Below are 13,088 nucleotides of genomic sequence, written 5' to 3' on the forward strand. Positions count from 1 at the left end.
TCTGGCCCCACACCCGCACTTCATCCATACAGCAGTTGGAAAAAGATTTCCGCCAAAGAGCCCCTCTTTGAGGTGTTGCCCATTGGGTATTGCACCGCCGACCCAACGAGGAGCAGGCCCAAATGATGAAGCATGACACCTGAAAGGGTGTGTGAGGGCATTAAATCCAACAAAATGGATTCCCAGGGTCACCTCTTGGTCCCCCTGCCTTAATCACATGCATCGCGGACTGTAACATTTCCCCTCCTTTTTAGGAACAGCACGGCATTACTTGTCAAAACAATTCATTTGGGCACGTCGTGACTGGACCTTCGACTCTCTTTGAGTAGTAATAGCCCAATACTCCTTCCCTTTGATACCAAATCCCATCAAGATATGCCATTGCCAAGGATTCAAATTTCACTAACCTCTCCTCTATCACTAAGAGTCTGTCAAGCAGAGGTTGCATAGTAGAGGTAATAAGGCCAGCAATCTTTGATAGAAGTCCATCATCTAATAACAGCGAAGGAGAAGGAAGAGGGGCAACAAGTACTGTGTTTTCTTCTGGCACCGCTGAGAATGGAGGGTTGACATCAGGTAATCCTCCATGATCGTTTAACTTCGCGATTTTGGTGTTTTTGCCCCTCTGTGAGCCCTCACCTTGCTTCCTTTTTGGGATTGCCCCCGTCTTCTTTACACATTTATCCTGTGGGGCTTCCGGGGTTCCCCCCAATGCTGGGCTAGTAAGTACCTGTACATCATCAATGGCAGCTTGGATATTCTTGTGCATAGTTCTACTCGGGCCATCGTGCTCCTCCCCTGCTAGAAGGCATATAGGGGAGTGCTACCACCCGATGGCGGGGCTCCATGGTAAATAATCCCACCATTTGCTCTGACTGGAGTTCGTGCCCTAATCAGCTCTCTCATCAATGAGCGTCTGACAAGTTCTAGTTCTTGAGACACTCTACGCTCAGTCAGAGCGATTTCATGTGCCAGAACCGAAGTGACCCTTGTGATAAATTGATCCAAAGTTCCCACTACTTGTCCCCCTGTCCCCACTTTCCTGCTTCTTTCTTCACGGCCAGGCATTTCAATCCGACTAGTAAATGCACTAAAAGAACTGGTGCAAGATTTTTGTTCACAAACAAAGGTAAAGATACTAGTAGCTGACCTTGTATTGCAGGCGTTAGAGGGGTGGCCCAGCCCAGCTTCCACCGGTCACCAACAGGCACAAACGAAGCGGGGTCCGCGAGCTGTTAAATATGCGCAAATGGGCACAGGTGAGCTGTAAGGAAGGGCTGCTGGTCCTCGTAGACTCCATGCACCAACAACAAAGTTCCCGGCTGCGAGGTATCATAACCAAGGCTTGAGAGAGCTGTACTTTGCACACAGAAAAATAGGAAAATCATTGGTTTATGGTCGCTCATAGAATTGTCTATAACCAAAATGTCTATACTTTTCTGAGAAAATTACAAAATCAATTAGGCACCCACAGCCTGTACCACTAAAATTGGACTGTTTACGTGTTGGGGTGGTGGTAAAATCTAATGCAAATTAAAGTGAATGCTTACTAATTATTCTGTTAGGAGTGTCACCAGAAGGGCTAAGTTCAAACTGATAATAGTCTTTATTATCACATCCCAAAGCACCACAAACAGAAGAACTAGAAGTAGGGCAAAACCTACAGTTATGATCTCCCCAGAAATCACTGTGAAATCTCCTGTCAGGCTGTTCAGGACCTTGGTAAAAGCGTGATCCAGAGAGTCTATTATTTCTGTATTGAAAGAGATGTAATTGCTGTGTTAGAAATGAATTGTAATGAACGTTCCCTGGGCCTCTATCGATAAACATGTAATAGGAAAAATGACATCTACTGTAGTGGAAATCTGAGTTAATAAACCACCCCTAAGGTGGCTTATTGTAAATAAATGGTCGAAGTGTCTATTGAGATAAACCTATCAATAAATATTGCATTACATGCCCGCATCTCTTGAAGGCAAATCATACTGCGATTCCTAATAAGATCAGACCAAACTGCAGTATTCAACTTATTTGGTAATCCAGCCACATTCCAAATAGGCAAATAAGATCTGTGATGAATACAGCTTTATGTGTGTTAGGAGATGAATCAGAAGTAGTTTGTATAGGTGAACTCTCAGGTGTGGTCATGAAATCACTTTTGTTCATAACATAGGAAGTGTGTACATCCCACTGGGGAAATAATGAGACAGCTGTCTACCCAGGAGTTTTGTTCAGTATGCCGGGCGAACAAACGACCAGAATAGCCCTGTTTGGATAGAATTGCCTGTTTGATACCAACTTGAGCTCTATCTGATCAGTTTGCTAGGTGTTGGATCTTACAACCATGGGAATTTGCATGTTATAAAGTCAGTCAACATGTTCAAGCGGGGCGAAGCGATTGTAGGTCGGGATGGTAAATGAGTTACCCAAGGGAACTGGCAACCTGCTACATCTGGAAGGCACCACATATTGAGATTTATTAAAATAACCTGGGGGACTGCCTTAATGTCATCATCATACTGGGTCACAGACACAATGCGCACCTAAACTCACCCTCCTCCATATCACCACTAATCTCGATATGAATCGTTATAGATTGGCGCTGCTCTGGATAGGTTTCACAGAGGCAAAGCAAGATATTGCGTCGCTGGAAGGAGGAAGTTTCCCCTTTGCTCACAGAATGGTAAAAGGTAGTTGAGGCTGGCATGGCTCGCGGGTGAGGAGGGGGCATAATAAAAAAATATATAAAAAAATAAAACTTACCTCTAGGCCAGGTCCCGTGACTTCTCTGCTCCTGGTATCCTGCCCCGACAGGAAGCAGTACAAAAGGGGGTGGTAATGGACGGAGCATCTGAACCAAGAATCCCTGGTGACATCATCCCGAGAGTCACGCCCACTTAGGGCGGACAAATTCAATCAAATAAATATGTGTTTGAATTACCAAGGTGAGCGTGATGTGCTTCTGTGCTAATGTCCTTGAGGAAGGGGCGTTCTTGGCCCCGAAACGCGTCGGACTTTACCTAACATATTTTGGAGAAAGGCTTCATAGTTGCTCGGGAGCCATATACAGCCGGATGGCTTTGGAGTGCCGTGGTGAGCCCTTCTGTCAGCACACGGGCGCTTTGGTGATTCATTGTTTGCACGGTTGCCCCCAACCGTGGGAAGGAGCTCCACTTCACAAGGCGTTGAGGATACAGCACGGGCGAAGACTGTGGCAGGATCACTGTCTCCTGCCTGCCAGCGCGACACTCCTATGAAAATTACAACTTTGAAGCCTGCCCCCATTACCTACTTAAGGTTTTAAATAATGACTTAAGCGCACAGAGGCAAAACCTACTGAATGAAAGAAAAAATAACTCACCTGTGGGACTACTTTCACCAGAATCCCTGGTGACATCATCCTGAGAGCCACGCCCACTTAGGGCGGACAAATTCAATCAAATAAATGATGTGTTTGAATTACCAAGGTGAGCGTGATGTGCTTCTGTGCTAATGTCCATGAGGAAGGGGCGTTCTTGGCCCCGAAACGCGTCGGACTTTACCTAACATATTTTGGAGAAAGGCTTCATAGTTGCTCGGGAGCCATATACAGCCGGAGGGCTTTGGAGTGCCGTGGTGAGCCCTTCTGTCAGCACACGGGCGCTTTGGTGATTCATATATATGTATATATATATATATATATATATATATATATATGGCAGAAAATGACCCACCACCAACAACTGTTGAACTCTTTCAGGGCAGGTGCTGCTTTGTTTTGTAAGGGTAGTACTCACATAATGTAAAAACTCCAAAAGTCAGAGCACTAGTGGGATACCATTAAAAACTTTTGGAATATATATATCAATGTGAACAAGGCATTTGTAATGCCGATACGCGTTGGACTTTCTGTCGTCTATTTCACTGCCTAAGAACTAATGTATATGGAAGAAACTGGTCAATAAATGAGAAACTTCATGTAAACTATGAGGAGTGCGGCCCATCTTTCCCGGGAGACTGGGTATCTTGGTTAAAATATATATATATAATGTAGTAAAAGGACAACACGCTGTTTGAGAAATGCATTTGAAAAAGGCACCGCAACGAAACCGGTCATGCAAGCCTCAATAATTAAACAACTTCAAAAGCCCTGCTGTGTCCTGTGGTTCTCTGCACCGTGAGGAGGAGAAGCTGATTTTTATATTTCACCGCGCTGCCTATGGCGCGCACACAGGACCCTTTCAGATAAGAAGGTCAAGGCAACATGGGAACATTTGCGAAATTAGCCAAGGCATCGGATTTTTTCCTTGACCCACCATCGAAACCTCACAAAATAAGGACGAACGATGTCACTGTACCTGCGCCCTGAACATTTCAATCAAATACACTGAGGTCGATGGGCGAAAGAAAGGGACTGAAAGAAAGAAAATACCTTTCAATTGCAGCATGATTTCCCTTTCACCGGCACCAAGTGTAGCGGCTTGCGGCACCATGGGACTGGTAGTCCCTAGATACATTTTGTGAGCATAGCTACATGGTGCAGGTGGGCCAACCACCACTTGGGAAGGAGGAACCAGCCAAAATAAAGTAGTAAAAGGACAACACGCTGTTTGAGAAATGCATTTGAAAAAGGCATCGCGCCAAAACTGGTCATGCAAGGCTCAATAATTAAACAACTTCAAAAGCCCTGCTGTGTCCTGTGGTTCTCTGCACCGTGAGGAGGAGAAGCTGATTTTTATATATATATATATATATATATTCACTGAAAAAAACCATAGGTTTCAGGGGCGTTATAGTTAGTTGGACATTTCACTTGTACAAAACCAAAGAAATTCCCCTGTTATAGTTAGTTTAGCTAACTATAACTCTCGCCCTCACAATGCACTGCTGATGACGTCACATATTACGTCACTAATGACATGGTCAGTGACATCACTGATGACATCACTGATGACATCTCAAATGACATCACCAATGACATCACTGATGACATCATCCAGCGAATGTGGTTTGGTTCGTTTTTTAAATATGTATTATATATATAGCAATGTGGTTTGAAGAATGAGTGGATATATAAATATAAATATCTAGATGGAGGAATTAGTAGCAGTGTGATTGACTGTTTACTTGATTAATTTATAGTGTCTCACTAAATATATTGGATAGTGACTAAACTGTGTGAATATCTGTATCACTTTGTAAGTTGTTGTGTAAACTGCTGCCCCAGTTGGTTACTAGCTATGTGAAAATCTATATTAGTTATTGATTACTTAACTGAGTATTTGTATGGGAGAGTGAATGTGTGTGTGGTTTGGTGGGGGGGTGTGACTGCCAAAGATGAGTGAATAGTTGATTCAGTAGGTATATGAGGTTAAGACTACATGTTATAACAGTTGTTTGGGTGTGTGAATATCTTTATGGTGTGGTGATGATCAAATACATCTCTCAATGGTACATGTCCAACAAACTAGAAAAATAAAAGGCAGTGCGTGTGACGGTTGCTGTATATAAATAAGTATACATAAGACTCCGTGATAGTATGAGTGACTGTATGGATAACTGTATACTTGTAATAGTGATTTTATAACATACTAAGTTCAAGTTACCATCTATATGAATACATGAAGTGGTCTTTGTATAAGTGTGTAGCTGAGTAAATGGAAATATGATCCATTGTTTGCATAAGTGAGTAGGATGACTGCATAAGTGAATAGGATGTGTGCTGGTGTGTAATGTCGATATGGGTGTATAAGTTTATTTGATAGTGTTCTATTGATCATTGACAGCATGTATGAGTGAATCTATAGGTAGGCAATTAGCTGTGTGTGTAGATCTAGGAATCACTGAGTGGGTTTATAGAAACTTGTATTGGTGTGTCAATGGATTCAAATATGGTACTCTGTATTTTACAGTGAGTGATGAAAGGTTATACTACTGTATGATGAGGTACATCCGATTGTCACGTGGATGATGTCATCAGTGATGTCATTTGAGGTGTCATCAGTGATGTAATATGTGACATCATCAGATGTGGATTGCGGGTGCGTGAGTTATAGTTAGCAGAACTATCCATAACAGAGGAATTTCAATGGTTTTGTATGAGTGAAATATCCAGCTAACTATAGCAGCCCTGAAACCTATGGTTTTTTCAATGAATTTCTAAGGTTTTTTTAAATGCTAATTCCTAACTATAACATGTCTGAAACCTATGTTTTTTTCAGTGAATTTTGAAGGTTTTTTAAATGATAATTTTTAAATGTAATAATAGTTATATGTATTTTTTATACTGATTTTCTACAGTTTTTAACTGTTTATTTTTAAATATTTTATTTTTTAAATTACATTATATATTTTTAATATAAATGGAAAAGAATGTTTTTTAAAATATTGAAAGATAATTTTTTGTTTTTATATTTTTATTTTAATATATTTATATGATTTTCTTAATTTTTTTTTCAGTTGGCATTACCATTGTTATCCTATTGAAGGAAATTCAATTTGCAGGTAAAGTATGTTCACGTTACTTTTATAATTCAGTGCTGGACTCCTAGGTTTCGCACTTGGACCTCTATCTAAAACAGGCATGTAATTACGTTTTTATCGTTGGCACAATTTTTAGAGAATATTTGTAAGTTTCAAAAATCAACACTTAGAAACTTTTTCAGCAAAAAGCAGGCAATGATATTCTATGGAAGGAAATTCAAGTTACTGGTAAGTACGGTTAGAATTACTTTTCAGGATCAGTACTGGGCTCAAAGATGCAGCACTGAGGTCTCTCCTGATAACAGGTGAGTAAATCGCAATTTGTAGTTCGGCTGATTTTAGAGGAATATTTGTAATTTCTAAAACTCCACACTTAGAAGAATTTCCAAATGAAACCAGTCAATGTTAGTCTATAGAAGGAAATTCAAGTTACTGGTAAGTACGGTTAGAATTACTTTTCAGGATCAGAACTGGGCTCAAAGATGCAGCACTGACGTCTCTCCTGATAACAGGTGTGTAAATCAGAATTCGTAGTTCGGCTGATTTTAGAGGAATATTTTAAAGTTCCAAAACCCACACTAAGAAGAATTTCCAAATGAAACCAGTCAATGTTAGCCTATGGAAGGAAATTCAAGTTACTGGTAAGTACAGTTAGAATTATTTTTCAGGATCAGTACTGGGCTCAAAGATGCAGCACTGAGGTCTCTCCTGATAACAGGTGAGTAAATCAGAATTCGTAGTTCAGCTGATTTTAGAGGAATATTTGTAAGTTTCAAAGCTCCACACTAAGAAGAATTTCCAAGTGAAACCAGTCAATGTTAGCCTATGGAAGGAAATTCAAGTTACTGGTAAGTATGGTTAGAATTTCTTTTCAGGATCAGTACTGAGCTCAAAGATGCAGCACTGAGGTCTCTCCTGATAACAGGTGAGTAAACGGAATTCGTAGTTCGGCTGATTTTAGAGGAATATTTGTAAGTTTCAAAAATCGACACTTAAAAACTTTTATCAGCAAAAAGCAGGCACTTATATCCTATGGAAGGAAATTTAAGTTACTGGTAAGTATGGTTAAAATTACTTTTCAGGATCAGTACTGGGCTCAAAGATGCAGTACTGAGGTCTCCCCTGATAACAGGTGAGTACATCGGAATTCGTATTTCCGCTAATTTTAGTTCAGTCCTGTATATATAGAGCCATTTTCCTACACCATCCCCTCCCTTCACCACTGTGCAAACACGCCCTGTGGCGCGTTTTAAGTTGGGAAAAAATTCCCCTTCAATCCTAGGATCCCTAGAGTCCAATTAGCCCACTAAGTACTTCCAGTAAGCTCCACAGAGCTGCGTAGCAGAGAGATGTAAAAAGATGCGAAGCTCAGCGACCCGGAATTACTTATTCAAACATATACTAAAACATATTTACTCACTTATACAATCCTGGATACAAGAGCACAATGATCCATACAGCCACTCACACATTCACTGGCTCTTATGCACAGTTATTTATATATGTCAACTCTCACATGTACTGTATTTTACATATGTACTTACTTTGACATGTAGCACTGAGATATCCATTCACTCACCAATACAGTCATGCACACAGTCAACCGCCCATACAGCTGTTTCCACATGCACTTTTGAACCCATACATCTATGCACAGAGTCATACACCTCCCAGCCACCCACACACACACTCAGTCTCCCATACAAATGCTTGGGCAACCAATCAATAACCCATATAGTTACTCATATAGCTACTGATCAACACATGCAGCAGTTTACAGAACAACAGACATAATGATGCACAAATTAAGACAGTTTAGTCACTAACCCATGCACTCAGTGAGACACATTTAACCACTCACTCATACAGTCAGTCATGCACCTACTAAATCCTTCATCCAGATACTTATACATCCACTCATTCTTAAATATGTAAGACATATTTTAACTTTACAGAAAAATACAGTCACTGTATGATGTCATCAGTGATGTCATCAGTGATGTTATTTGAGATGTCATCAGTGATGTCATCAGTGATGTCATTTGAGATGTCATCAGTGATGTCATCAGTGATGTCACTGACCATGTCATGAATGATGTAATATGTGACATGATCAGCAGTGGATTGCGGGTGCGTGATATATAGTTAGTACAACTAACTATATATGGAATTTCATTGGTTTTGTGTGAGTAAAATAAGGTTTTTTAAATGCTAATTCCTAACTATATATGGTCTATAACCTATGGTTTTTTCAGTGAATTTTCAAGGTTTTGTAAATGCTAATTCCTAACTATATATGGTTTATAACCTATGGTTTTTTCAGTGAATTTCAATGGTTTTTTAATAGCAAATATCTATAGCTGTAAAATGTATTCTTATTTAAATCCAAAAATATATTTTATATGTTTATTAATAATTTTTTTAAAATATTTTTTTTGTTTCGCTCCCGGTCCGCGAACCGGGAAGCTTCCCGTTAGCTCAATTTGATGCCGCGACCCGGTCCGCGAACCGGTAAAAAATCAACTTAGTGACGGTATCGCGTTGCCGCATAATGCGTCTTATGACGTACTGCGTTAGCGCACCCGGAAGTGCCCCGGGGCGCGGACCGAGGCGCGAAGCTCATCGACCCGGAAGCTAACCGGGGCGCGTCGCGAAAGCGCGACGTATCGCGTTGCCGCGTAATGCGTCTTGTGACGTACCGCGTTAGCGCACCCGGAAGTGTCCCGGGGCGCGGACCGAGGCGCGAAGCTCAGCGACCCGGAAGCTAACCGGGGCGCATTCCGCAGCGCGTAACATGAGCGTGAGAGGTCATGTGACTTGTTAATAAAACTTTTCATTGGTTCATTTCACTTTTGGTTTCATAATGATGTAAGGCTAGGTCAGGTGACCTAAAAATAACACTTTTCATTGGTTGAGAAGTATTGTTTTTCCCAAATGATGAAAACCCCTCCTTCTTTCCTCACTCTGACTTTCATCATTGTGAGAGGAAGACCTATTTTGCTTGTTGGAAAATGGCTTCATTGGTTGCTTCAGCTGGTGCACCCCCACCACCACCTCCACCTCCTCATGGGAAGAGAGGACCACCTCCCCAGGTCATTACCAACACTGAGGAGGAAGATGAAGAAATGGATGAGGAGGGAGAAGAACCACAGTTCTTAGAAGAGTTGCCCCGGGTTTCCAGAAAGAAAGCCAGTTTCATCTGGCAGTTTTATTCGATCCCTCCTGGCCAAAAAAAAGTCAATGCGAGGTATGTCACCTGCCGCATATGCAAAGAACAATTGTCCAGAGGGACGGACAAAAAATATAGCTATGGAAATCACACAATGCACAGGCACATGACAAGGAAGCATCCACTAAATTACAGCCGGGCGGAAATAAGGGATATGCAGGACAATCCAAGACCAACTCCTGTGGCCAGACCAACAATACCGATTTCTCTAACACCAGAAGAGGCACGGGAAACTGTGCCAAATATTCAAGAAAATTTTGGGCACATGATTCACTTATGTATGCACTGTCGTGCATTATTAGCTTGTGGCAACATGAGCATCAATGCACTCAACCTGGCGTATGAACACCATGATTGCCCTAACCGCCCCCAGTATTTTTTTTTTGCTCCTGTTGAGCCCTTTTCAACGCCTGTTTTTTGTTGTTTACCCCCCCCCCAAAAAAAAACAAAAAAAATATAAAATCGTTCAAAAAATACAAAAAAAACAAAAAATGTTCAAAAAATAAAAATAAAATATAAAACAACAAAAATATAAAAAAAAAAGTTCTTTTCAGAACTACCTTCCCTTTCAAAAAAAATTGCTAGAATGTTTAGCACTCTGGCAAGCTCTATTTCTTTTGGTTCGCTCCCGGGTTAGCTTCCCGGTACGCGGACCGGGAGCTAACCAAAAAAATTTAAAAAAAAAAAAAAGTGTAAGTATAAGGAAAGTAAACAGAGAGTGATGTTAAAAGAAAGACAGCTATAGGGAGTAAAGAAGAGATACTGTTTAATAGATCTATTTACCGAAGAAAAGACAGAAGACGGTATAATTGTGAAAAACAAAATAGATAACGAAGTGAAAGAAAAAAAAGAGAGTATAACATTAACAAAGAAGAGTTTCTTGGAGAATGTGAGTGAATTTTTAAATAAGATTAAAACATGAGGAATAACAGAGAGAAAAAATAGAAAACAGAAAACAAAAAAATAACAGAAAAAGATTAATTGAAACAGCAAAGAAATGTAAGTAACATAGAGCCATATCATCAACATAGGCAATACAAGTTTTGCAGCTTTTATTGGCAGAAATGTGTCGCTAAAGCTGCTTTTGTGGCAGAAAACTGCCGCTAAAACCACTTTTGCACCAGTTTTCTGCCAATAAAAAGAGCAATAATTTTATTGGCTGTGTTCATAATATTCCCCTTAGTGTGCTTCAACTACACAGAGAAAGCATTATGAACAAGTAGTGATAGAGTGATCAGTCAAAGACACTAAGAGTAATAGAGACGGAGTGAGTGAACAAGAGTGAGGAACTATGAGAAGAGAGGGACTGAGAAAAAGAGTGGAAGGAGTTGAGTAAGTAGGTAATAGAGAAAGGAATGAGGGAAGTAGCAAAGGCAGGAAACTGAGGGTTAAAGAAATGAAGCAGTGGAACTAATAGTAGTTAAATGTGATAGAAATGTAACGAAAAGAGTACAAAATATTTACCTTATAATTGTCGTTAAATTACTCACTTTTTGTTTTTATACTTTCAATCTGTGAAAGAGAGAACAAACATTTGAAAAATATTAAAACATGTATTTAAAAATTAGAAAAGACAAGGGAAAAGATTGAAGGACAAACAGTTTTTCAACAACTTTGACACTTACAGAAGCTTCTGCTTCTCCAGGCCCCCTACACAGTCCTAAAGATATACATTTTAAACTAACAGTATCTTGATGCAGATGAAGTGAGGCCTATCTTAAAACATGGTGCATCTTTTGCATTGCTGTTGTTTCAGAAAAGTGTCGCAAGACACTAAAATTTTAAATAATTGCTTCAGGATGCCAATAAGATGTCTACTATCCAGAGGTTTGTTTGAGGTGAGGCCTACTCAGGGTTGCAGATGAGATTTACACTTGTTGAAGAGTACAGAGGAGATAATACATGTGAAGGTCTACCAATGAAGTGAGTCATGTCCACTGCACTCTTCAACAAAGTCCAAACCTCCTATGTTTCCCTGGACAGACCTAAACTTGATCTGCACAATGTGATTCGTAATGATAGGAAACACAGGTGATGTAATTGAAATACGTGCAATTTATTTTGCTCATTTCACAATCACATCACTTGTGTTTCCTTTGCTTAGGTATCTCATTGTGCAGATGTAGTCTAGCATATGAAAGAATACGCAGAAGTGCAGCACTGCATGCAACAACTTTGACACTTACAGAAGCCTCACCTTCTCCATGCCTCCTACACAGTTCTACATATACATCATAAATGCAAACAGTACAGAATTAATTATACATGTTAAATGGTTTATTTTTGCTGTTCTCAGAATGTATCAAAATTCACTAAAAACAGTGACTTGAAGGTATTCATCATATAACAGCGGGGAAAAAAAACCACAATCAAAATGATTGTGTTTAAAAAACCCATACAACATAAGAAATCAAAATTCAGAACTCCTTAAAGTTAACTTACTTTCCATGGCGTCCAAGGATGTCCTATGAACAGCTTACACTCTTTTGTGCTGTTATTACTTTCAGCCCGCCACTTTCTGAAAGAAAATCTCCATCGTTTTTAAAAACACGTTACATGCAATAAATGACTTCTTGCTCTCTACCACAAGTTTCCACAAGGCCAAATCTGGTCAGAGCCATTTATAACTCTTGGATTTCTTGTAAGCCAATCCCGTCATTTGGCATTTCCGCAACTTTCAGAATTAAAATGTTGAAGATCATTTTCACAATCCTGGAATAGTAATATCTTCCCCTTCTTGCTCAGTCATGTTCTACATTTCCTATGACACTGATACTGCTTACTATGAAGCAGACTTACACTACCTCTATGACTACTACAATTATTTAATTCTCTACATCACTTTTAATCACAAAGCAATGTAAAACAGTAGACAGCATTGCAGACTTACATTCCCTCTACTCCATGTTTTGATTGGCTGCTTCAATTAGCTTATAAAAAGAAACAGTTTTTCTGAACTCATTCAAAGTGCACGTATTTCTCCATGACGTCCAGTCCTATGGTTAGAAGTTATGTCTCTTAACTACACTTATCCTCAAGGCCAAATTGTGTAGGAGCCATTAGAACTTCTTGAAATTCCACAGAGCACATCCCGAGATTATTTCCCTAAAATTTTGGTTTTAAAAACACCAGGTAAGAGTTTTTAAGGTCATACGGCAATTTTTTTTTGAAAATTAAAACAGAATCATTGCAGAATGACCAGCCATTTCTAGACTTTAAATAAGCTGTGTAATGTCCTGATGTTATTGAAGGGCCGTCATGATATATAATTGCTGCAGTTACAAAAGTCCTTCCTGATATTGACAACTGCGAAGCTACACAATTTTTAATTAAAGTTGTCAATTTTGTTCCATCAGGCCTACATCGTTGGAACATTAAAATGACATACTGGCCATAT

The 13,088-nt window shown here is 39.8% G+C and overlaps 1 protein-coding gene across 3 annotated transcripts in view; it reads left to right on the forward strand.

Moving 5' to 3' along the window:
• The window catches only part of RGS18 (regulator of G protein signaling 18), a 225,419-nt gene that overhangs the window by 69,171 nt on the left and 143,160 nt on the right, over positions 1-13,088 (forward strand). For 2 of the 3 annotated variants that reach the window (XM_078687084.1, XM_078687102.1), the window contains exon 2: positions 6,439-6,483. The exons of the other annotated variant lie outside the window; for it this stretch is intronic. In XM_078687084.1, coding sequence (XP_078543210.1) covers positions 6,439-6,483 — 45 coding nt within the window. The remainder of the gene's footprint in view (positions 1-6,438; positions 6,484-13,088) is intronic. 3 annotated transcript variants of the gene reach the window in all.

The sequence above is a fragment of the Lissotriton helveticus genome, chromosome 1_1, assembly GCF_964261635.1.
Source record: "Lissotriton helveticus chromosome 1_1, aLisHel1.1, whole genome shotgun sequence".
In the NCBI taxonomy this organism is placed as follows: Eukaryota; Metazoa; Chordata; class Amphibia; order Caudata; family Salamandridae; genus Lissotriton; species Lissotriton helveticus.